The following is a 27,436-nucleotide window of genomic DNA, read 5'->3' as shown; positions in this document are numbered from 1 at the left end:
GTCAGATCTGAAGTAAACCTAAACATACCTTTTAATATAAACACACATTATCAGTCAAGATAAAGTTAAATAGATATTATGCCGACAATGCCCAAATCTAAATCTAATATAAAACCAGTTTATTTTTCATATATGTGGCATTGGTTGGGATTCTATGCAATGGCTCAATAATCCAGATTGCCTGGGTCCTGAAGCCCTAAAATTTCAGCATGGGACATTCTCTGTAATTGTCAGGCACAAGCGAGAAAGGCATAAAAGTTATCTCACTAAATACTTGAGACTCAAAGTGATATACTTCACTTTTCCATACAGCCTGCAGACAAAACCCATCGTATAGCTCTGCCTAGCTACAAGGGGATGGCAAAATATAATCCCATATATCTGAAAGGAGAGAAGAACCAGATATGGGTAAGCACTACAAGTTTTTACCACAATATTTATTATGAAAATTAGAAACAATAACAGAGTTAAATAAGTACTCAGTGGTATAACCTCCTTCCTAATGTAGAAATCTCTTCCAAGATGTCACCAGCGCTTTAACTAACTTTTGTTCAAATGTCTCTACTGTCATGGAACTCACAGCCTCATTATTAAATATTTTCTTCTTTGTTGTAATTGTTGAACTAAAATCTTCCTTCTGATAATTCACAAGATTTGCTTTACCCTGTGACTGTCACTTTCAATGTTTGCACTTTATTAAAAAAGAAAAACAACTGTAGAAAATGAGGTGCAAATTAAGACATATTTATTTTAAAAATGAAGAAAAACCAAGTACTTGATGAAAGAATAGATCACTTTTAAGAGCTAAGAATGCTTAGGAAAAGTCACAAGATATAATCAGTCAGTTAGAGTTTTCTTTTAATTTTTTTAGACTGCAAATTATTCTTCAGAAGATGAGGATGGATGTGCAATAGGGCTTATTGTCTTTTAGCTTTTCATTTTTATTGTTGTGTGTATATAACACCTTCCTTATGAAAAAATAAGTTTTATGCAGCAAATTTCTGACTAAAAACAAAGGAAAGTTTAATACCTTAGGTAAATTTTAAGCTATCTTTTTTAATCTATTAGCCAGATACAAGTATTTTGTGTAAAATATTATATTTCAAAAAATGATAAACTATGCTGATGGGAGTGACTAATGTTTAAAGACCCAATTTTTTTATTCAGTGATTAAAATAATAATGGGAATATCTAATATATACCTTCCATGAACAGAGAACATAAAGTATTTTGTAACTGGAAGATTATGCTTCATCTATTCACAATAAGAGTTTGCTTTCCATTTGAACTTTCTTATTGATTAATACCTGGATTTAATTTTCTCTCTCATCAGCTTCCTATTTTGTTTGTTTAAATTTTTCATGCATATTGGCAGACTATCATTGAACAAATCAGAAAGAATATAGTGCTCCATTTTTATTGGCCTACTTATAATTCTGCATACGAAAATAACTTAATGGTTGAGCTCATTTCAAAAAAGGACCAGATGCAGTGGCTCACACCTGTAATCCTAGCACTTTGGGAGGCCAACGTGGGCAGATCACTTGAGGTCAGGAGTTTGAGACCAGTCTAGTCAACATGGTGAAACCCCGTCTCTACTAAAAATTCAAAAATTAGCCACGCGTGGTGGTGGGTGTTTGTAATCCCAGCTACTCAGGAGTCTGAGGCAGGAGAATCGCTTGAATCTGGGAGATAGAGGTTGCACTGAGCCAAGATAGCACCACTGGACTTCAGCCTGAGTGACAAAGCAAGACTGTGTTTCAAATATATATCAATATGGGAAAAGATTTCATAATGACCACTGACTAAAAGGAGACTCAGTAAGTCCCCAAAATATTACAACAGAATTAGACAAGGAGTTTGATATTAAAGATCATAGGCTACTTTGTCTATAATTGTTAATACAAGATGTCAACACAGTTCAAAAATGAAATATATATTGTATGAATCAATTTCTCATCTCCTTAGACATGTTTGACTGCTTTTTATAATTATCTCTCTGCCCCTCCACCCCTCCTTTAGTCTTCCTGTTTATTTTAAATGATATAACAACACAATCACAGCAGTTGTAACGTTGTGGAAATAGCGCTAGAAATGGGACTGAGACGTCCTGTTCAGTCTCAGCTTGCTTATTTAATGGTACACAAATTTGAGCAAATCATTTTAGTTTTTTGAACCTCCATGAATAAAGATACCTACCTCGTAGAATTGTATGAGGATTAAATATGAGATGTGTTGAAATTTGCCCCAGTGCTGTCAGTACTTCTTGAGTTCCCATCCCTTTATGATGTCCACAGAGACAAAAGGTCTCAGACAAAAAGCTAGAATTATGAAACAAGTGAAAGTCAAATATAATAATTGAAAAAAATCTATAGGCCTTTGAAAGATATAAATACAGAATAAATAGTGCTAATGGATCGTTTTCTAATTTTTAGAAAAGGCCTTTTTCCTTATAGAATTTATATCAGTGCATTTTTACAATTGTACTGAAGAATTTTTATAAATATTTTACAAAACAAAGAAATCGCTGTTGACAAAGCATTTGTGGACCTCAAGAGATTCTGGATGCTGTGTGTGATAGATGTGAATAAACAGACATGCCAACACCAACATTTACAATAAAGAGCATGCCAGCCTATGCTATCAGTGGCCTCTCTTTCTCAGTATGACCCATGGGAATACCAACACATATTTTTCTGCCGCTTTTCTGAATGGGTATGCATTTCTGCATGAAGACTACTACTTCCTACCCACTCCCTCATACTGGACATTCTAGGTCCCTGGGCTTCCTGTTTAGTGGAGGGTTACTAAGAGACGTTAATTGACAATCAAGTGCAGAAATTCTTTTATATTACTAACAGTATAACCCTGTAACCCTATTCCGTGACTCTGCAATGAAAAGGGAGGATGCTATAGCACCCCCAAATAAAAGTCTTAAGTAATCAAACTCAGTTATAGACATAACTTATTTTAATTATCTGCTTAATTTAAATTTAAGTGATATTTGTTAACCATACAGAGTCCATGGGGTAACAGTGATTGGGAGTGCCTCCTCTAGTCTATCATCTTGTGCCTGAGCAAGGTTACTGCATTTGGAACCTCATCCTCCTGGCTTGGCTTCCACAGTCACATTACAGCAATCCTCCACACCGCTCTCACGCTGCTCTCTATCCCTCTTCCAGCACCTCAGGGCTACCAAATTCTTCATTCCCTCCTCTTGTGATGTAACTTCTAACATCCCGTCTCATGGCAGATTATTAGAGTGCGTAAGGAGGAAACAGAGGTAAATTTTGGTTCTGATGAAGAGGTAGAAGGGGTCAGGAGGTTTCCATCATTGTCTGTCTTCTGCAAGGTTATCTAAAAAGTGAAGAGACATCCTTAAAGTGAGTATTGACCAAATGTCAGTTGTCTCTTCAGACTTCCTATGGTTTAAAAATAAATGAAAAGAAAAAAGCTCTGTTTTCTTACCTAAATTTGAGTTATATTACCAAAGGCCCCTTAGGTAATGGGGCCTTTATACATTCCAGAGTAAGTAGCATATGGTGTGTGCATGCATGTTTCTCTCTCTCTCTGTGTGTGTGTGTCAGTGGAGAGAGAGAGAGACGAAGAAAAGGGAGGAGTGATAATCCTTCTAAACGTATACAAGTTGCTTGTGAGAAAAATAGCAGTAATCATAACACACCAAGTCCCTTACTGCTGGTAATGCTTTTCATGTGTCTCTCCAGATTGCCTAATTTTAACTTCTTAAATGTCTCATCTCCTCCTCTATACCCTGGAAAATTATAATATGCTGATTCAATTTTAAAAAGTTATTTGAAATGTAGCCAAACTCATTTGATCTTCCTCAATTCATCACTGCGTATGGGTTTCATCCCATTTTATTAGTAAATTTGACACTGATTATGATAAATCCATCCAGTGCCACACATCTCCATCTGCAAATTTCAAGGTTTAATTTTAAACTTTTTAGGGTAAGAGGTTTTTAAAATATTTTCAACCTGTAGGATTTCCAAGACCTTATTTCTAAATGTTTCAATATGACCAATCTTATACATGTGATTTTGTATTTCTATATCAGATATAAAAAAGATTTAGATTATTTAGGCTTTCAGTTCTTTTTATACATGAAGCTACTTTTACAAGCAAAATGAAGGGGAAGTGAGATAGTGGCAGTTGCTGTCTTTTGGATGACAGGCCAATTTACTTCTTGCTTCTAAAGGAAGTAGGCTTTACCCTTTAAACCTCCCCCATCATATGTTCTTGCATGTACTGTTTCCTTTCATCAGTAAGTTCTCCTGATCTTCTCTGTCTCTCCCTCTCTCTCTATCTCTCTCTCTGTTTGACTGTTTCTCTGACATTACCCAAAGATAACTGTTTTTTTTTCTGGTCTCAGGATTATTCGATGTCCTTTAGTAGTGAGGTCAGCTTCCACAGATGCCTAATTAAAAAAAATTTTCCTTAAAATAGGCAAGAGGAGGAGGAGTTGAATTGCAAACACCTGGAGTCTCCTTTGATTAGCAGTATTTAATTTCTGACAGTACCCAATTTATGGCATTTTAGTGAAGACAATTCTAAAAGTTAACAGAGAAGTCAGGCCAATCTTTCCGATAGGATGACACACTCCTTTGTAAATCTTTAAATGCTTTTCATTGCATTATTTGTGAGTAGGGACCAGCAATGTTCCTAAATAGGAAGTGTGTTTTTTGCCAACAGTAAGTCCCATAGATCTCTGGTTTTCCTGTTTAGTGGAGGGTTACTAAGAGAGAGTACTTAATTTCTCACAGTTGGAAATTTTCCTGGTTTCTCTAGACCATGTAATTCTTCAAAATGTTATAGGGTAGACCAAGGTCTGAATTTTACCTGTGCTTTTGATTAGGCTTCAGTTTGTTTTACAGATTATTGTATTTCTTGTCTCCTTCTGTGCTTTTTCCACAGTGCAGGCAGTAATCACAATATCCTTCATATAGTGTACTACCTTGCCCTTAACGATGTGAGAAACGCATGGTATCGATTCCCATTGTGCATTTAGATAATAGCAATACAAGCACAAAATATTATCTTGGCACCATAGAAGCTCTACAATCCCCAAGTGTCAATAGTACATTTTCTTCAAACGTTAGCAACCTCAATCCCTGGCAAGAAAAAATACAGATTATGCAATCTATAATGATCTTACTCTTCAGCAAAATTCTATTTTTTTGTGTTCGTTATTAGAAATTTCCACAGACATATTTTAGCAGTCATATTTCTGCCTGCCCAGCTAGAGTAAGCTCAGTGAGGAAGGGGGTCTGTTGCTACTCTTCTTTAATGATGGAAACACTGATGAGTATATGAGGAATTTTACCCATTAGATGTGTGAGGCTAAGAGATCTTTGATCGTGCCACTGCTCTCCAGCCTGGGTGACAGAGTGAGACCCTGTCTCAAAAAAAATTAAAAAAAATGATATGTCCACTCATTAAAAACTTCTGTCAGACCACTCTTTTTTATAAATTTTAAAATTTTTTAATGATCTAACAAGCTTTATTTTTATCATTGTTAAAAAAATCCTTCTTTTGAGTAACACAATCACAAAGTAAAGAATGTTATCATTGATTTAACCAGTAAAAACACAATACTTAACAATAAAATTTTTCAAACATGGCTCCCGGCCATCCAGATGACTTAGCTTGGGCTCAAGTTATCCTCCTTTGATGCCCTTCTCTTCTTCGAATGAATCACAATGAGGCAGAAAAAATTTTCATGGGTGCAGAGTAGGTGTATATATTTATGGAGTATGTGAGATATTTTGATACAGGCATACAACATGAAATAAGCACATCATGGAGAATGGGGTATTCATACCCTCAAGCATTTATCCTTTGAGTTACAAACAATCCAATTACACTTTTTAATTTATTTAAAAATATACAGTTATGATTGACTATAGTCACCCTATTGTGCTATCAAACAGTAGGTCTTATTCATTCTTGCTAATTTTTTTGTACCTATTGACTATCCCTACTTCCCTACTCCCCTCAGACACCCACTACCCTTCCCAGCCTCCATTCTTCTACTCTTTATGTCCATAAGTTCAATTGTTTTGAGGTTTAGATTCCACAAATAAGTGAGAATAAGTGATGTTTGTCTTTCTGTGCCTGGCTTATTTCACTTAACAGAATGTCTAGTTCCATCCATGTTGGTGCAAATGACTGGATCTCATTGTTTTACTGCATTTTGCATGTGTACCATATTTTCTTAATCCATTCATCTATTGATGAACACTTAGGTTGCTTCCAAATTTTAGCTTTGTAAACAGTGCTGCAATAAACATAGGAGTGCAGATATCTCTTCAATATATTAATTTCCTTTCTTTTGGGTATATATCTAGCAGTGGGATTGCTGGATCATATAGTAGCTCAATTTTTAGTTTTTTGAGGAAACTCCAAGCTTTGCTCCATAGTGGTTGTACTAATTTACATTACTACCAACGCTGTATGAGGGTTTCCTTTTCTCCACATCCTTGTCAACATTTCTTATTGCCTGAATTTTGGACATAAGCCATTTTAATTGGGGTAAGAGGGTATCTCACAATAGTTTTGATTTGTACTTCTCTAATGATCAATAATGTTGAGTATCTTTTCATAAGTCTGTTTGCCATTTGTATGTCTTCTTTTGATAAATGTCTGCTCAAATATTTTGCCCATTTTTTTATTGGATTATTAATTTTTTTCTATAGAATTTTTTGAGCTTCTCATATATTCTGGTTATTAATCCCTTGTCAAATGGGTAGTTTACAAATATCTTATCCCATTCTGTGGGTTGTCTCTTCACTTCACTGATTGTACTCTTTGCTGTGCAGAAGATTTTTAACTGGATGTGATCCCATTTGTTCATTTTTGCTTTGGCTACCTGTGCTTGTGTGGTATTGCTCAAGAAATCTTTGTCAAGACCAATGTCCTCAAGATTTTCCTCAATGTTTCTTCATTGTAGTTTCATAGTTTGAGGTCTCAGATTTAAATATTTAATCAAATCATTTTTTATTTGATTTTTGTATGTGGAACGAGATAGAGACCTAGTTTCGTTCTTTTGCATATGGGTATGTAGTTTGCCTGCACCATTTATTAAAAAGACTGTCTTTTCCCCAGTGTATGTTCTTGGTATCTTGGTGAAAAATGTCTTTACTGTAGGTGTGTGATTTTGTTTTTGGGTTCTCCTGTTCCATTGCTCTATGTGTCTGTTTTTAGGCCAGTACCATGCTGTTTTTGCTACTATCACTCTGTAGTATAATTTGAAGTAAAGTAATATGATTCCTCCAGTTTTGTTATTTTTACTTAGGATAACTTTGCCTCTTCAAGGTTTGGTGTTCCATATAAATTTTAGGGTTTTCTTTCTGTTTCTGTGAAGAATGTCTTTGGTATTTTGATAGGAATTGCATTGAATCTGTAGATTGCTTTAGGTAATATGGACTTTTTAACAATCTTGATTCTCCCAATCCATGAACATATAATATTTTTCCATTATTTGGTGTCTTCTTCAATTTCTTTCATCAATGTTTTGTAGTTATCATTATAGAGACCTTTCATTCATTGGTTAATTCCTAGGTATTTAATTTTATGTGTGGCTATTGTAAACGGGATTACTTTTTTATTTCTTTTTCACATTTTTCACTGTTGGTATATGGAAACTTTGCTGATTTTGGTATGCTGATTTTGTATCCTGCAACTTTACTGAATTTGTTTGTCAGCTCTAATAGTTTTTTAGAGGAGTCTTTAGGTTTTATTCAAATATAAGATCTTATCATCAGCAAACAAGGATCATTTGACTTCTTCATTTCCAATTTGGATGCTCTTTATACCTTCTCTTGCCTGGTTGCTCTAGCAAGGTACTATGTTGAATAACAGTTTAATAACAGAATAAAAAAAAATCTCTGCAAAGTAAACAAATCTCACTAGTTTCTCTGACTTGTATTCCAAATTAGTGCTTCTGGCCTTTTCTTAAAACTTTAAGCATCACAAGGAAATCAGTTGGAAGGGAATCATGTGCTGATCAAGTCCTTAAAGGGCAGAAACATTCACTGAAGTGAAAAGGATTAGTAAAGGGTGGAAAAAAAGACCAGCCCCCCGCCTAGTTTGGGTGAGCAGGTTTGGGATTAATTATCAGGCAGCAATCCACATGCACTTAACAGTTCTGACGTGAGAGGACAAGAAACACAAGCAAATATAAAACATTCAATTCTAAGAGAAGTTCATCAGAGACATCCTTCAGGATTGTAAGGTACTGGAAAGAAGTCCTATGGGGGGTGGGTGGACACCTGCCAAAACTCCATTAGTGTAAGGGACTTTAAATCACAGAAATTAACTTGCTGGAAATCTGTTCCCAATTCTTCCTTCAGCTCCAAGGTTAAATTAAATGTAATTAATGATGGTGACCTGCTAATTCATGCTTTTGATAACTGATATCTAGTATGTATATATATATAAACAAAATGACGAAGACAGGGAATTTAATTATTTGGGTATCACACATGTAGGTGTTATATATGCCAAATTTTAAAGGTAAATTACTACTTTTATTATTTGTGTGAAATGTCATTTTACATATGGGTTCCATTTTGAAGGTGGTTTGGGAAGGGGGCATACCATTTTAAGTACCAAGAAAAACTTGCATAATCTCATTTTACCTTCTCTTTTTCAGCTGGATTTTCCTCTACGTGCTTCAGTCTTCTCTACACAAAGAGCTGCAAACCAGGTCTTTGTTTTGCACTCTTATTTCAAGCAGAATGAGTGCTCCTAAACTCCTCTCTCTGGGCTGTATCTTCTTCCCCTTGCTACTTTTTCAGCAGGCCCGGGCTCAATTCCCAAGACAGTGTGCCACTGTTGAGGCTTTGAGAAGTGGTATGTGTTGCCCAGACCTGTCCCCTGTGTCTGGGCCTGGGACAGACCGCTGTGGCTCATCATCAGGGAGGGGCAGATGTGAGGCAGTGACTGCAGACTCCCGGCCCCACAGCCCTCAGTATCCCCATGATGGCAGAGATGATCGGGAGGCCTGGCCCTTGCGCTTCTTCAATAGGACATGTCACTGCAATGGCAATTTCTCAGGACACAACTGTGGGACATGCCGTCCTGGCTGGAGAGGAGCTGCCTGTGACCAGAGGGTTCTCATAGGTAAGTGGAGATATGAATGAGTTCATAAGTCCTGCATGAGACTCAAGGCTCTTAATAAAATCTTAAATCATTTGAGCTGGAGGAATACCTGGAAATCATATAGCTCAACCCTCTCTTTTCATAGTTGAGGAAACTGAGGCTTAGAAAGGTTAAGAAACTTGTTTAATGTAAAGGGTTGGAGTTGAAGCTCAGAACTTCTGATCAATATTTTATTCTGAAACATTTATTGAGCAACCACTATATCCTAGGAACTGTGTTAGGTATTATGACTAGTCAATTCAGTAACTCCTTCAGGTAAACATGTTAATTGTCATAGATAAGGTTCAGAAAGTTCAAATCCACACAGGTGATATTTAGTAAACCTGGAATTCATGCTGAGATCTACCTAGCCCTTATATATTAGTTCTCCAACTACCCCTGCTGACCCTTAAAGAAGTTTCCCACCATGATGATCAAATTCAGCATTTGAGATGAAGAGTTTGGCCTGCAGACTAAACAGCATTAAATAACAAAGCACTAAACAGTAACAGCCAACAATATTTGATTGTGTTCTATGTGCGAGATAGTAGACTAAGGGTTTAAATGAACATGTATTGAGTCTTTACTATGAGTTAGGCCTTGGGCTAATTGCTTTTTATGTGTGTGGTCTTTGAACTTTCAATTCTGTAAAGCAAGTATTATTTTTATCCACATTTTAATGATTAAAAAAAAACTAAGACTTGGAAAAATGTGCCCAAAGTCATAGAATAATTCTCTGGTCTTAACTACTATGTTATATCACCTAATTTTCAAAGATTTATAATGTTAAAAAGACAGAAAATTCCAACAAAAATGCCAACAGTGGGCAGAAATCAACATGACAAGGTCACAGAAACATAAAATCCATAGGTAAGATTAAAGAAAGGTAATATAAATCATGCAGTAAATTGGAGAGAGAAAAGGGAAGAAAGAGAGAGAAAGCAGGCTTGAAGAAAGGGTTTTAGTTAAGGATATTTTTAAAAGTGTAAAATAATTTAAAACACATTTGAACAGATGGATAAATGGGTCGTGGTGTGTTACAAGATGATTATGCTCTTTCTCTACCCATCCCCGCAAGGCAGATGTTTTCATGCTTGAATTTTGTATCCCTAAAGTCAGGAGAAATCTTCTGGACTTAAGTAAAGAAGAAAAGAACCACTTTGTCCGGGCCCTGGATATGGCAAAGCGCACAACTCACCCTTTATTTGTCATTGCCACCAGGAGATCAGAAGAAATACTGGGGCCAGATGGCAACACGCCACAATTTGAGAACATTTCCATTTATAACTACTTTGTTTGGACACACTATTACTCAGTCAAAAAGACTTTCCTTGGGGTAGGGCAGGAAAGCTTTGGTGAAGTGGATTTCTCTCATGAGGGACCAGCTTTTCTCACATGGCACAGGTACCACCTCCTGCGTCTGGAGAAAGACATGCAGGTATGTAAGAAGCATTTCAGTTTTCACACTCTTTACAGACAAGATGCCTTGTTTGTAAGTGATTTTAATTCACTAGTTTTCAGAATCATGAGAACATTTGATGAAAAAGCAATTTTATGTTACTAACCTGTCTTTGGCGTTTCGTTTTCTCCTTATTTTGGTTACTTGTTAATTAATCTTTATCTTGGTGAAGTGAAAATAAAGCAAAATCAATAATGAGCAAAATGAGACATTTGCAGGAATGAATTAAAAGTTTAAAAATATTTTGCAGTTTCATTGAAAACATGACTTTCATAAAGCTTGAAACAGAAGAATCTCATTTGCATGTCTTCCTTCTCTACTAAATATAAGCAGATTCCTCCTCCTGGTCAAGTGATGTGGGTTAGAGATTTCTCAATCTTTCCAGTCCTAAATGTATATCTCATCATTCCAGCGATGATTCCCTCCAACATAGTATAGGGTTTAAATCATGAAAAATAATTCCTTTCAATTTAGACTCTCATATTTTCATTGAACTATATTTTTCCACGTTCCCTACCCTTTGAGTCTTACAGAAGAAACCTATTAAAATATCACATCACTATATAAGAGGACAGATATTTTAATTTACTTGGCTATAGTAATCACTTTACTATGTATATTTATATCAAAGCACCATGTTGTACACCTAAAATATGTAAAATTTGAAAAAATGTTGAAAAATATCAAAATAATTATATCAGTCAGGCAATATTTTTAGTGAAAAGACATTGGCTTTTTATTTGGCACAAAGTGAACCTCAACTCAAGCAGTTATTTCATGCTTATTTTCTAAGCAGATAAGCTTCAAACATATTAAAGTATCTAGTTACGTAGATTCTTTACTCTTATTTCTTTTACCAACTGCTCTGTTCCTTGAAAAAAATATGGACATTTTAAAATAAAAGTTTAAGTTGTTAGATCTCAACTAGGAAATCCACAAAGTAAACCTGTTTTCTATGTGAAATAACAGCAGTGAATCTCCCCCTTGAAGTTAAGATATAAAAATTAAGCTAAAAATATCTGAAGAAGGGAAAGGCGTTTAGATTCATTTATTAATTTGCAGAATGCTGTGCCAGCATTATTCCGAGAAAAAATAAATGGTTAGAAGAGAGAGAATTAATGCACTAACATACAGGATAAAATATTCTTTTGAAAGTACCCTATCCATTTGCAGTTTGAGAGTGATTAAATGAATTCATCTGATACTCTGAACGTCATATTTTATAGCTCTGATTGCAAGTAAGACGTTTAGTAGATTATAGACAAATCTGTCATTTGTAATTGACTGCAGATCTTCATGCCTTCAAGTCATTTTCTCATGGGCACACCAAAGTGAAAGGGCAGGTGGAAAGTATCTAAAAGCTTCAATTTTGCCTGTGTAAACTTCAACCTCTATGACTTACATTTTAAAGACCCAACAGCACAAGGGATGCAACAAATTACAATTTAAATGTAATTCATGGCTGAAATGCCACATGAATATGCTCTGGCTCCCAGATGTCAGTTGCTGAACCACAAACCGATTCTTAGTGATCCCTTGGAAGCTGTCACTAATTTTTGTGAACCACAATGATGGCTTCTAAAGGAGGACTACAAACCCCTGGAGACCAATAACTGGGGATAACTTGGAAAGCTTTTGGCTCTCTAAAACACCCAAGGATAAGAAAATGCTTCCTAGGAAGGGATTTAAAGTGAAAAAGTAGAAATATACTGAGTGCTTGGGAGATAAGATAAAACAATTGCAATCCCTACATTTAAATCCCATACCATAAATAGAACTTCTCAAGGCACCAAAGAAATGAGAAATAACAAGGAAATGTATGTTTTAAAGAACTGAATGAAATAAGCATGTGATCTTGAGGCCAGAATTTTTAAAAATGTGAGATCAGCTTTGAATGGAAACTAGGTCTCTGATCTAAAAAACAATGGGCAGAAAGATTCACTCTGCTTCTGTTTAGCATTTTTATCAGTACAAATTTAGGCAGAAGCCTGAGTCTTAAAAGTTTAGATTCTAAGGCAGGGTTCCCTAAATAAAACACCTTCCGTGCTCAGTGTCAAAGAGTCCATTGGCCTGTTGCCAAACCAGAATCTAAATGCCTAGTCATTCAAATTAAATTTAAAAACAAGCAAAACAAAAATTAGCACTCCACAAAACATATTTTAAGGCTGGATCTGGCTCCAGACTAAGAGTTAATGATGCTTGAATTAAAGATAGGAAAATGGAAGAAGGTGGAAATGCCAAGAAGTGGATGTTGTTATTGATAACTTTTTGTATAAGCAATATAAATGTAATTATCTGCCTAAAAAAGAAAAAGAAGACCCTTTATCCCTTTAAATCATTTTCAGAAATGTCTGCATAATGAATTGAGTTTCATTCCCTCTAATGCCTAAATGACACCTTGTAATAAATTACCAGCTTTGTTAAATAAGGTTTTAACTCCTCTGGGCCCCTCAGACACCATTGATATACTAACCAGTACCTTATTGTCTGAAGAGAAGAGAGCTAATAGAAATAGACTGTCAGAGAGTAGACCAAACAGAAATGAATAATTGTAAACAGAAGCAGAGAGTATTAATGTGGTTTCTGTGATCTAGGAAATGTTGCAAGAGCCTTCTTTCTCCCTTCCTTACTGGAATTTTGCAACGGGGAAAAATGTCTGTGATATCTGCACGGATGACTTGATGGGATCCAGAAGCAACTTTGATTCCACTCTAATAAGCCCAAACTCTGTCTTTTCTCAATGGCGAGTGGTCTGTGACTCCTTGGAAGATTATGATACCCTGGGAACACTTTGTAACAGTAAGTTCCAAATGATAGCTTGGAGTCAGAATTTCTTTTTAGATAAAGAGATTAAATATGTTGCCTGAAAGGCCCTTCATTCTACTAGAGAATTCAGACTAAAATCTACTTTTATTATAGAGAAACAGTGTACCAGGCATTCATTAAACACCTAGAATGTTCAAGGTACTCTATAAGTTGCTCCAGGGGAAACAGAAAGTGCCTACACATTTTTACACTGCCTTTCTTGAGTAATTTGGTCAATATCTTGCTAACTTTCTTATTTTGGAAATGTCTAGTTGTATAAACTAATCCTCTTAGTTTTCTTAGCACTACTTAGTAGTCATGTGTCTTGTGTTGGAATTTCACAGGAAATGTTTCCTAAGAAAATGTGAAAAATAGGCAAAAAGTTAGAAATGCCCTGGGAAGAAAAAAAAGAAAAGAAGCAAACCAAATGTATGCTTGCAGTTATAAAGTTAGAAAACAAAAGCTGATATGGGGGATAGTTTTCAGAAAAGGAGTATATTGTACTGATGTCTGCCCCCTAGCTGCTTTCCAGCTCTTCCAAAGTGAACACAATAAGAGTACGCCTAATCAGTTGTCCGAGCATCCTTTCTCCAGTGATCTGAATGCCACCACTGTCACAGGTCAAGTTTCTGCCACATGTAGATCTCTTCCTGAGCTTTCTGTTCTCTTTCTTGGATCATATGATTATTTGTGCCTGTGCTAGTAACACAAGGTTTAATTATTAGACACCCCCTACCTCATCTTATTTTTCTTCTTCAGGCATGTATGGCTCTTTTGATTGTTCTTCCATATAAAAATAAGAGTTATGTGAATTTGTTTTATTATTATAATCACCACATATTTATTCTACATATATTATTTTATGCATCAAGTATTAAATTATTTTATGAACTTAAATAAGAAATACTCTAAATAAATCAGCAGGAATTAGATATATATTTTCACCATTAGATTATTTAGCAATTTATAGGAATAAGAGAAGTGATAATATATGAAAATTTCCTCTGTAGAAGTTTAAAACTTAGAATAAATTTGTATTTGTTTGGTATGCTGAATGCATGATCCCACCTTGTGGCAGAGAAATGAAATTGAGGATCAGGATGTCTGCAGATGCCAAAACGTTTATACTCTTTGTGACCAGGCCATTGTATTTTGGCCTGAGAGTTTTCTAGACATTTCCCAATCACCCGGATGATTGGATACCAAAATAGAACACAGTTTAAATGAGTAAATGCAATCATAGCACAGGAGGGGGAAGAAAGAGGAAGAGATTTTCTTTTCATCATCATTTTTCTTGTCAATTAATATAACAAGTCTCCTAACTCAGACACATAGTCTCATGACAAATTGAAGAATATTTATTTTAGGTTAAAATATTTTTAAGATTATCCCTTGTCTCACTGCAAGAGATAAATGGCAGACATTTTATTTATAAGGCAAAGGAAAGGGAAAAACTATCATTTTATTGAACATATATTATGTATCTGATATAGTATGAAATGCATTGATATAGTATCCTATTTAGTCTTCATAACAATTCTCTCTTCTATTACCTTTCTTCTTTAATGATCTTGTCCATTTCTGTAGTTCCATTCGTCATCTTTTACTGGAGACCCACACGTTTCCACCTTTAGATAAAACCTTCTTTAAATATTCCATACCCATGTCTTCACATGCTTGTTGCATAGTATTTCTCCAGTATTCAAAATTAATGCGCCAAACTTGGTGGATTGAAAATAGTTAATATTTTATTGCAGCTAACATTCTTCCAGCCACCAAAATACCATCTTTGAATCAACATAGAAAAACACTGTTATTTATTCACAATACTTCTCAAATATATTTTCTTCTTCAGACATGGGCAACTTTCCATTTATTTTTATGTGGAAATTCCACAGGACTTTGGTCCATAGGATGTTAGGTGCAATGGCAGAGTTTGTCCATATGCAAACAAATTTAAGAATCACTGGAATAAAAAACAAACTGGTTTATTTTTTATATAAACTAGTTTCTTTACTGTCAGCATTTTCTACTATGGAACTCTGTGAGGGCAAATTAGAATGTAATGTTTTGAAACTCAAGTAATTAGTATTTGTTTCTTGGGATTTATTGATAGCTTCCTGAGCAGTAATCCCCAAAACATCAGCTTGAATTGATAGTCTAGCTAGTGATGGTGAAAGTTTTGGGTGATAATGCACGCTCAATAAATAGTTTCCAATCCCACCTGAGGCATATGTTTTAGTTACATATTATTTAAATTTCATTATGCTAACTTAACAGGTTCTGATTATTACGTTAATTATAAAGCATAGAACATGGGAGGCTTTCTGAATGAAGGAAAAGGAATATGAGTTGAAGTTGTAAAATTATCTCTCACCAGCTTAGTGGATTATTTTGCTTGTCCCTTTACGGTACATATATTCCTTTCTGGAGACCACTGGGACAGAATGATGCAAAATTTTCCTAACCAATCACCTCTCCTCCCACCCATCTAAGGTTTTGACTTCTCTCCCTTCCTAATAAATTACACATAACTTTCTTATCTTGATACTTGATTTTTTTTTCACAATATAGCTCTGGTCTAGCTTCTTTTCTTTCCTACAGTCCACTACTATCCTGGCACATACTCCAGGCAAACTATTTCCCAAACAGGCCCCCCCCCCCGCTTTTTTTTTTTTTTTACAGCTAACATGATCTTTTCCATATAATGACAGGCACCAAACAACTCTTCAGCACCTATTCAATGCCAGGTACTATGCCAAGTCTGTGGGATACAAAGTTTTTTTTTCTTATAGAGAGGGGGTTTTGTTATAGACAGAAGAAAGTGTATCATCTCTTGCCATTTCCTCTGCCTAAAATGTTTGTCTTGTAAAATTTATTTCACCTATGAAAATTTTTCTTAATCCTATGGGGCTTTGTGTAAATCTCTCTTCTTTATAAAGCCTTTCTGGAGATCTGACTGGGCAGGATCTCTCTCTCTCTTTCCCTGCTCCCTCCCACCATCTCTCTTCTTTAAGGCTCCTATCATATTATCTATCCCTAGTGTCACAGTTCTTTGTTTGTTACTGCTCTTCACAAAGTTTCATTATTTCTCACATTAATTGCTGAAAAAGTTGAAAAATGTGTGTTGGTTGACATATGTATCACTTTCCAAAGAAATGTAAGGGTTTTTTTTTCCTTATTTCTCTGAAGGTTTAAATAGACAGCATTTGCATACAAAATATCACATATATGTGACATATAGGTTTTAGTGTAGAACTAGATTTATGAGATTATTTTGGCAAAATTCAATTTTCCATGGAATTTTCATTTTAATACATTCTTGTGAAAGAAGCATATATTGATTTAACAAATATCAACACCTGTATCTATTAGTGTGATTCTTTTTTTTCCTTCAGATACTTTTATGTATCTCATATCTACTTGATTCAAAGAAGTGGGACATGGTAACTTAGATTTTCTCATTTTAATGCTACCAAGTATGCATTTTTAAATTTTCTTTTCTACCAAGGAAAACCTATATTTCATATTCATGCTATGTATAAAGTTTTAAAGAGCGACAATAAGAACTCCAAACATTGTGTAAATGTTTCCACATCCCATTTTTTTCTGCAGGCACCGAGGATGGGCCAATTAGGAGAAATCCAGCTGGAAATGTGGCCAGACCAATGGTGCAACGTCTTCCTGAACCACAGGATGTCGCTCAGTGCTTGGAAGTTGGTTTATTTGACACGCCTCCTTTTTATTCCAACTCTACAAACAGTTTCCGAAACACAGTGGAAGGCAAGTAAATGAAATCAGTATTTTTAAAAGATCTAGTTATCAGAGTAAACTGAATTATTCAAAAGCAAGTTTATTTGAGAAGGCTTTGAATAGCATATTAATCCTGTGTGTTTATGTGAATGAGATTGTCTATTATGATACACCTGCTTGAAAAAGGAACTTTCTTAAAAAGAAGAGTCAACCATGAAGCTCTTTTCATTATAGGTGAAGCCCTTGGAAATCATGCTCTAATTTCTTAAACACCCAAAACCTTTTTAAATTCAAATTTCTGGTAGCTAGCTGGCCAATATGTGTAACTATATCAAGGTCTCTAGCATTGGCAAACAATATTCAAGACTTTGACAGTGTATTAAATCAGTTTAGTTTTTTTTTAAATATAGTAATAAAAAAATAATTCCAAACAATTAGTTGACACTGAGTAAAGCCTTGCTTGCGCATATGTTTTATTTAGGTCAGTATTAACCTGTAACTTTTTTCAAAAGTCTGTACAAATTCAAATTAGCATCTACTGATGCTTAACTTGGTTTTCCTTATTTCACACAAAGTATTTTAAAGCTGAGGAAAGTGAGGTATAAACAGGTAAAATTATTATCACAAGATATTCAGCTAGTTACTAACAGAGCGTAGGTTCAAATTCAAGTTTTCAAAATCCAGTGTCTTTGTATAATAAATTTTGATACCTCCAAATGATGCTTGATATATATATATATATTTAAAGTCTTCAAAAGAATATAATTACTTTTATCTTATAAACTTGTTATTGTTAAATTTTTACCTTCAATATAGCATTGTCCATGTCTAATGCATCCCATCTTCCCAAAAAATGCAAATACATTTCTCTGCCCTATGATCAGAGATACTTGGTATACAAATCTAATAATTATTTTTAATTCTCTCACCTTTTAGTCTCAAAATTATATGCCATTTTAACCTCTTTTTGATCATTTTAGTAACTACCTGAATGCACTGATTTGAATATGATTCAATAAAAAAAATCACTATATTTTGGCTAATCTGTAAACTAAGGCCATCAGCACTGATTTTTAAAAAAATGTACAGATTGTGTCTTCTTAATGCCCAATCAGAAGACAATTATACTTATTTCCTGACAAAATGTATAAAAAGACTAGTGTCAAGCCACGTTCCATATATATCACAGACAATCTTTAAATGTTTTTGAGTCAAATAACAATGGAATAGATGCTTGAAAAAATGCATAGGTGACTAAATAAGTGGCTACAACTATACAATTCATCTTAGATGAAGAGAGACCTGGTTAACATATTTTAAATTCTGATTTCATTTTAGAATGCACAACCATTCCCTGATCTCAACCCTCTGGTCCTTCAACCCAATTAGACAGCCTACATCATAGACCCTCCATTTTTATTTATGACCTGTCTTATACCAAACCTTGTTTTCTCCCTTATAGATATATGGAATATATATATATATGGAATATATATATATATGGAATATATATATATATGGAATATATATATATATGGAATATATATATATGGAATATATATATATGGAATATATATATGGAATATATATATGGAATATATATATATGGAATATGGAATATATATATATGGAATATATATGTGGAATATATATATGTGGAATATATATATGTGGAATATATATGTGGAATATATATAACATATATGGAATATATATGTGGAATATATATAATATATATGGAATATATATTATATATGTGTGTGTGTGTGTATATGTGTGAGTATAAGTATATATGGAATTGAGATATTTATCAAAAGCTGTATAAATGTTTTGACAGTAGGTTTTCCCAATGTTTAAAACTAACACAAAGATGGAAAGAAAGCCCTGAGGAATTGTAGCTTCCCCACAAAAAATAGTTTTCCAAAAATAAACATGCTAACAGTCATTCAAAACTAAGGTAGGAGGCTGAAGTGACATCTGGCAACTTAAGTTCCAAGACAACCAGAGCATTCTTCTCCCAATTGTGTCAGCAGTTTTTAGGAGAAACTGGAGATTTTCACTATCTTTATTCCCATGTAGAACAATGTCTGCCTTGTCAAATAGAGTGTCTATATATTTTGACTGGTATCCTTTGCAGGTCATTATTTTTAACCTGGAGGCTACATTTAGAATGTCATGCCACTAGCATAAAACCAGCCTAGCTCTGGGTATAGCAAACAAATGTCATCAACCATAGGTACAGAGAAGCAGTGCTGTTATATTAAGGCAAAAATTGGCCTGACAAGCCTTGGAAAAATTGTTTCCCAATATAATCATTGCTATTAACTGGAAAAGTAAAATATTTGCAATAGTTTTACTATTCTCCTCCTTACTATATGTCTAGGTTACAGTGACCCCACGGGAAAGTATGACCCTGCTGTTCGAAGTCTTCACAATTTGGCTCATCTATTCCTGAATGGAACAGGGGGACAAACCCATTTGTCTCCAAATGATCCTATTTTTGTCCTCCTGCACACCTTCACAGATGCAGTCTTCGATGAATGGCTGAGGAGATACAATGCTGGTAAGACATTTTCATATGTCTTTTGCATGCTCAGTTGAGCGGATTGTTTAGATGGCATAGTTATCAGTTCAAGCTGAGCACTCACCGCATAAAAACACTTTCAAAATAAGGATAGCATAGCTGTAATATCAAGTCACTTCCAGACATTCAATTCTACTTTGAAAATGCAGGCAAGAAGTCTCTCCAAATAGTTATTATAGGATGATATGTTTAACCATTTGCTGGGACTAACCAAATCATCTCTCCTAATTTTTGCTATGGAAAAATGGCTACTATGTTTCACAAATTGTTCTTACCCTCATCTTCCAACATAAATTCTCATTACTTTTAAATATAAATGAGGAAAACCTTATAGAGCTCTTCTTTGATATCCCAAAAGACTAAAAATTGTATACCCATAATCCACAGTTCTTATTTTTATTACTTAATGGCCTCTCACAAATAGAAATTGTGTTCCACTTGAAAAGTTAATGTTGGCTTTTATATCACACTATAGGAAATCTCTTTTAAGTTCATTTCAATGCATTCTTTAAAATACTATTTAAAAGGCCTCTTTCTCTGCCTTCCTATGCAGCTGAGAGGCTAGCATTATTTTTCAAACAATAAAAGTGCTTCCACTGGTTAAAACATTGCAAATTTTCATAGGTTGAAAGCATTCTAAATTTTGGCTTCTGTGCCTTTAGCTCATAACGCACATAAACATGATATTGTAGCTTAACTACCTATTGATTTATGTATCCATTAGGCATGCTTTCATTTCTATGTGTGTATGTGTGCAATAACATCCTCTAATCCAACCTAATTAGGACCATTAATTGATGAAATTGATGAAAATAGTTTGTTCCATCAAAAATTATTTAAGAAACAACTTACACATAAGCCTGTAATGGCAGCACTTTGGGAAGCCGAGATGTGGGGATCGCTTGAGCCCAAGAGTTTGAGACCAGCCTGGTCAACATGGTGAAACCCCGTCTCTACTAAAAATACAAAAATTAGCCAGGCATGGTGGTGGGCACCTGTAATCCCACCTACTGGGGGAGGCTGAGGCAGGAGAATCACTTGACCCTAGGAGGTAGAGGTTACAGTTAGCCAAGATCACACCACTGCACGCTAGCCTGGCTGACAGAGGCAGAGTTAGTTTTCAGTCAGTTATGAATTCAGTTATTGCAGTTTCATCTCATTTTCATGTGTGTTTATATACATAATGACAACCATAAATCTATAATTTACACTGTCAGCTTTTTAAAAAGTGAAACAATAAATGAGTGACTTTTGAAATACAATATGAGGGCAAATATTTTAGCCATACACCTTTAACAAATCTTTCCAAAATGTTCAATTTACATACTATAAAAACAACATCCTTCTCTTTGTTTTACAGTCATGATGACCACTTTATGTTTGTTTAACTAGATTACTTTTATTACAGTAATGAGTAAACTCAAATTAATAGGTTTAGGAATTAACAAAACCAGCTTTTGTTAAACATGCACTTCTGGGAACTACATGGCAATGTTCAAGTTGTATTTGTTCAGTTATTCACAATGCCGTGGGTGTTTGTTAGTAAACTTTTTAGAGGAAATGGAGACTATTCAGTAACCTGGCAAGTCTCTTAAGTGGAGTTTTCTTTCACCTATGAAAGAAAGGAAAGATATTCCTTCACCTTGTGTATCTTGGCTGAAAATATAATTATTTCACATTGATAGCAAGTTGTTAAAGGTTCTCCAGATTTTAACTTAAAGGTCATTGATGAACCAGAAAAATACCTTTTGAACATTTTTTTCTGACATTTTCTTTGTTTGCAATATGTGTAGCATAAGGTTTCTCAGTAACTTGAATTGTAGTGGGAAGAGAAATACCGTAAATAAAAAATAGGAAACTACCCTGCAGCACATTTCTGATAAAATGTGGCCATAAAATTATAGGATAGGTCAATGTAAACACTTGCAAGTTGCATGAAAGCTAAGCTGAAACAATTAGCCTCCTTCTTAAATATTCCTTGTACCTGCAAATACGTTTTAGAAATCAGTGTCATAAAACAACTGTGAAGAAGAGAAAGAAAAATTAGAAAGATTAAAAAAATTTATAAAACTGTCTGTAAAGCAAGAGTCTTGTTTAAAATAAGTCTAGGAGTGGAGGGATGGAATTCTTTTTCAAAATGATTGAAAGGTTTTTACAAATATAGAAAGCTCTTTACAAATTGCAGAATAATAGAATTATTAGGCTTGGAAAGGAACAAAAATTACACTTTACAGATGATAAAGAAAAGTGGAGTCATTCAAATATTAATGTCCATTACAGGTTCCTTTCATTAGACATGAAATAGTACAATTGAGAGCATCCAAACTCTAGTTACTACCATGTTAATTTCTATTTACTAACATTTCTGATCTATATACACATTCAATTCAATTCCTTCTCTTTTATTTCAACTGAGAATTATATGAATTAAGTTTTAAATATAGCAGCCCAGAAGTTCAGTGTATTTTCAGAAGAAGCAGTTTATAAGTTTCCAAGAGTGATCACTACTTTACTTTTTGAGCTGTGAGAGAAATGAAGTAATCACACATACACTTAAGTCTTTTCATATGTATTATTTTCAAATCTACTATTTCCTGGTCAGTATTCAAGGTACCAGAAATATGATGCTATACAAAATTCACCAACAAATTTTCTTCCTGAAACTTTTCTTCCTGTTGATAAAATTGACAATAACCATACGTAAATACATATACAGCATGTTAGATGGTGGAAGTCTCTATAGACAAATAAAATCAGGAAATAGGATAGGCAGTACTGTGTAGATATATGGAAGAAGAATGTCCTAAGACAAAGGAACAGGGAGCCAACTGTGGCTGGAGTAGAGTGGGGTCTGGGGAGAGAGTGGTGAGAGATAGTAAGGTCAAAGGGATAACAGGAGGCAGAGCTGTATGCCACAGCAAATTACAGGTTTATGTTTTCTTTGGCTTTGAAAAATACATTTTAATGAATTTTATTCAAATTGCTTTATGTAATTTTTAAAAATTATTCAAGATCACCACAGGTAATGAAATACCAAAACTCCCCTGCTTTTAAACTCTCTTTATTATTAAGTGGTATATTGGTACTGTATTCAAAGCATTTTCTGTTTTACGTAATTTCTCATCCTGCTGTAGTGAAACTTCATATCTTTAGTCAGTGTAAAATAAGAATAAAATTTTTTCATGTTCTCCTTGAATATTGGATGCCTTTAGAACTCAATAATGATAGGAATATTAATTTTATTATGTTTATTAATACGTTGTCTTTGGAATAATTTAGATATATCCACATTTCCATTGGAAAATGCCCCTATTGGACATAATAGACAATACAACATGGTGCCATTCTGGCCCCCAGTCACCAACACAGAAATGTTTGTTACTGCTCCAGACAACCTGGGATACACTTATGAAATTCAATGGCCAAGTGAGTGTTGAAAGTGTATTTTTACTGTGATAATTTCCAAAAGCAAATGTGTTATCTTTCAAGTAGAGTAATCACGGTATTCTGAAGCTATGTTTTCCATTTGGACTTGGAAACTTTCATTTGTATTTTTATTTGAGGATAAGGGAAGGAATTTGATATTTGTTGAGAGTCCACACTAAGCTGATATTGATCTTATTGTACAGCACCCTATCTCATTTAATCCTCACAATGCTTTGGGGTGAGTATGAAAATCTTCATTTCACAAATAAGGAAGCTGAGGCTTAAGTAGGTTAACTGTTACAGATTCACATTTCTAATGAGGGAAGAGAATGAGTTTGAGCTTAGGCCCATGGAATATGCCCCAATTTTTCTTTTTTTTTTTTTATTATACTTTAAGTTTTAGGGTACATGTGCACATTGTGCAGGTTAGTTACATATGTATACATGTGCCATGCTGGTGCGCTGCACCCACTAACTCGTCATCTAGCATTAGGTATATCTCCCAGTGCTATCCCTCCCCTCTCCCCCCTCCCCACCACAGTCCCCAGAGTGTGATATTCCCCTTCCTGTGTCCATGTGATCTCGTTGTTCAATTCCCACCTATGAGTGAGAATATGCGGTGTTTGGTTTTTTGTTCTTGCGATAGTTTACTGAGAATGATGGTTTGCAATTTCATCCATGTCCCTACAAAGGACATGAACTCATCATTTTTTTTATGGCTGCATAGTATTCCATGGTGTATATGTGCCACATTTTCTTAATCCAGTCTATCATTGTTGGACATTTGGGTTGGTTCCAAGTCTTTGCTATTGTGAATAATGCCGCAATAAACATACGTGTGCATGTGTCTTTATAGCAGCATGATTTATAGTCATATGGAACAGAACAGAGCCCTCAGAAATAACGCCGCTTACCTACAACTATCTGATCTTTGACAAACCTGAGAAAAACAAGCAATGGGGAAAGGATTCCCTATTTAATAAGTGGTGCTGGGAAAACTGGCTAGCCATATGGAGAAAGCTGAAACTGGATCCCTTCCTTACACCTTATACAAAAATCAATTCAAGATGGATTAAAGATTTAAACGTTAGACCTAAAACCATAAAAACCCTAGAAGAAAACCTAGGCATTACCATTCAGGACATAGGCATGGGCAAGGACTTCATGTCCAAAACACCAAAAGCAATGGCAACAAAAGACAAAATTGACAAATGGGATCCAATTAAACTAAAGAGCTTCTGCACAGCAAAAGAAACTACCATCAGAGTGAACAGGCAACCTACAACATGGGAGAAAATTTTCGCAACCTACTCATCTGACAAAGGGCTAATATCCAGAATCTACAATGAACTCCCACAAATTTACAAGAAAAAAACAAACAACCCCATCAAAAAGTGGGCAAAGGACATGAACAGACACTTCTCAAAAGAAGACATTTATGCAGCCAAAAAACACATGAAAAAATGCTCATCATCACTGGCCATCAGAGAAATGCAAATCAAAACCACTATGAGATATCATCTCACACCAGTTAGAATGGCAATCATTCAAAAGTCAGGAAACAACAGGTGCTGGAGAGGATGTGGAGAAATAGGAACACTTTTACACTGTTGGTGGGACTGTAAACTAGTTCAACCATTGTGGAAGTCAGTGTGGCGATTCCTCAGGGATCTAGAACTAGAAATACCATTTGACCCAGCCATCCCATTACTGGGTATATACCCAATTTTTCTACTATACCATATTGCCTGCATTTATCTATCTTAAAGGAAAAGGGAGTGAGATACTCTTAGGTATTTTTATGAGATTTTGAAGTTCAAAAGTTTTTTGTTTAAATCTTTTCCCCAACAAAGGCAGTAGGGCATAGTGGAAAAGTACAAGACTTATATTCTAAAATACCCGGGCTCCAAAGCCAACTTTATTGCTTACCAACCAAGTGACCTGGGTAAGTGACTCAGACTCATTGAGTCATCATTCTCTCACTTTCACAAAATGAAATGGAAATAACAGTGACTATCCCAATAGGGTCCACTCATTAAAAGAAATCAGGAAGTGGCTTCAAGGCCTTGTGGCCAATGTAAATTAAATATGAGGATTTCTGTTAAAATAGACATTTCTAAATTTCATGTGTCCACTTTTTGGTGATAACTATTTTAATATTTGTCTTTTTATTTTTATCTTCCTTTCCAAATAGGTCGGGAGTTTAGTGTACCTGAGATAATTGCCATAGCAGTAGTTGGCGCTTTGTTACTGGTTGCACTCATTTTTGGGACTGCTTCTTATCTGATTCGTGCCAGACGCAGTATGGATGAAGCTAACCAGCCTCTCCTCACTGATCAGTATCAATGCTATGCTGAAGAATATGAAAAACTCCGGAATCCTAATCAGTCTGTGGTCTAACAAATGCCCTACTCTCTTATGCATTAGTATCACAAAACCACCTGGTTGAATATAATAGATTGAGTTATTAACTGTATTTTCTTTCACTTTATTACCTTCTTTCTAATACAAGCATATGTTAGAATTAAAGTTCCAGGCATACTTTTCAAAGCTGGGAAGACCCTTTCAGAATCTTTTCAATGGGTTTTAATTTTCAGTTCTATTTAAAATGGTGAATGACACTAAACTCCATGATATTTAAGGATAGTGTGAAGATCTTTGGCATGATTTAAAGGTTGAGTATGTGAAGATATAAGTGAACTACCATGCTTTGTTTACGTGTAAAGGAAAATAATGTTTGATAGTAAACGTCCACTTAAAATACATGAATGGGCATTTCTAAAATGTTAAAACATAAACACGTTTCCATTCATGGATATTTGTCAACAGATTTAAAGAAAACCACAGTGATTAATTAAAGAAAATTATGTGTAGTTACAAACCAATGAAATTTTGATTAACCTTTTCAAATTAATGTTCCAGTTTGAAGACCAATCAAATATATTATTTAGTCAACATATACTATTTAGTCTCAGGTTCAAGGCTACAACAAAATCCCCATCTTTGTCAAACTTTGGAGAGGGAAAATCTTCACTTTCTTAAGCAACAATGGATATTGCCTGTGTTTGCCACTGTGTTTCCCTGCCTCTCAATTCACTGAAAAAGGAACTACCTATCCTTACATTTCACCTACTAATTTCTCTTCTAACGTCTTAGAGGTCCATGGAGAAGGCATATGGAGAACATGTTTTATACTGCTCTATAAATAGTATTCCAATCACTGTGCTTAATTTAAATAGCATTCTCTTATCATTTATCAGCCTTTTATGTATTTTCCAAGTAAAATATTAACATATTATTTCATTGGTCTTCTTTTTTATCTGGTTCTATATGAATGCTATTTTTTCCCTTCTCTTCTAACATGAAATATATTTTCTCTTTTTGATCTTGTGCTATGAAACAATCTTCCAAAGAACTGTATAAGGTGGTCATAAGTGAACATTTTAATTAAAATTGGTAAAAATAAATAATAACAATAATAATCATGCACTATAGAAAATGGCTAAACTGAGATTCTAAATTCTGCAAACAGAAACAAGTTTAAGTTATGTATCCCTGATTGATTGGTTACTGGGTTTTCCTGTATTCAAAAATATTAAGGCTATATATACACAAGATAAACAAATAAAATATATCAAAGAGCATGCATATAACAATAGGATGTTTTACACTAGCATTATTCAATTTATTCTCTTGGAATACATTGCGATTTGTTAAAATACAGTATACTCACAGCTTTTCAAAGAAATTACTGTGTAATGTAAGATGCCTTTTTATATAGAACATCAATGAAACTAAATACCTCACTTTATATTTTTGTAGATTTACTAATTACTCATTTCAGAAACATTTATTAAGCACATACTAGATATCAAATATTTCAAGGCACTATAGATTTGGAGAGAAGAAAATAAGAATTGTAAAATTGAGAAGGTCATGTTTGACTTGTACTTCAAGGACTGCCAATGGATTTACCAAATATAGAAGCAGAGAAGGGCATTTTATTCAAAAGTCACAGCATGGACAAGGGCACAGAAGTTTAAAAGAGCATGGAACTTTTTAAAATATAAAATAAGTCAGTGTGATTACAGTATAGTTTTTATGGAGGGGAGTAAAAAGATAGATAAATTGGAAATAAAACCAGAGTGTCCTATATGCAATTCTTAATACTTGGAATTAATTCCATGGGAAATAGGAAACAGGGAGAGTCATAATCAAGCTGTATATTTATAAATATAGCAGTGATG

The 27,436-nt window shown here is 34.5% G+C and overlaps 1 protein-coding gene and 1 long non-coding RNA gene across 6 annotated transcripts in view; one reads left to right on the top strand and one right to left on the bottom strand.

The window, feature by feature from the left end:
- The window catches only part of TYRP1 (tyrosinase related protein 1), a 1,163,994-nt gene extending 1,137,507 nt beyond the window's left edge, over positions 1-26,487 (top strand). For 3 of the 4 annotated variants that reach the window (XM_063787982.1, XM_063787981.1, XM_016960586.3), the window contains 7 exons: positions 8,675-9,144; positions 10,278-10,600; positions 13,216-13,420; positions 17,042-17,209; positions 19,563-19,742; positions 23,043-23,189; positions 25,384-26,487. In XM_063787982.1, the coding sequence (XP_063644052.1) occupies positions 8,760-9,144; positions 10,278-10,600; positions 13,216-13,420; positions 17,042-17,209; positions 19,563-19,742; positions 23,043-23,189; positions 25,384-25,589 (1,614 nt within the window). In that variant the 5' untranslated portion in view covers positions 8,675-8,759 and the 3' untranslated portion in view covers positions 25,590-26,487. Of the gene's footprint in view, positions 1-312; positions 409-8,674; positions 9,145-10,277; positions 10,601-13,215; positions 13,421-17,041; positions 17,210-19,562; positions 19,743-23,042; positions 23,190-25,383 lie in introns of those variants that run through there. The other variant, XM_063787983.1, reaches the window with a different exon arrangement.
- LOC134807687 (uncharacterized) overlaps positions 1-27,436 on the bottom strand; it is a 179,477-nt gene that overhangs the window by 47,196 nt on the left and 104,845 nt on the right. Inside the window, exon 3 of one of the 2 annotated variants that reach the window (XR_010148767.1) lies at positions 2,072-3,357. The exons of the other annotated variant lie outside the window; for it this stretch is intronic. This is a non-coding gene — a long non-coding RNA (uncharacterized LOC134807687). Of the gene's footprint in view, positions 1-2,071; positions 3,358-27,436 lie in introns of those variants that run through there. 2 annotated transcript variants of the gene reach the window in all.

Source organism: Pan troglodytes, chromosome 11 (assembly GCF_028858775.2).
Source record: "Pan troglodytes isolate AG18354 chromosome 11, NHGRI_mPanTro3-v2.0_pri, whole genome shotgun sequence".
Lineage (NCBI taxonomy): Eukaryota > Metazoa > Chordata > Mammalia > Primates > Hominidae > Pan > Pan troglodytes.
This window is presented reverse-complemented; position numbering and strand designations above follow the sequence as displayed.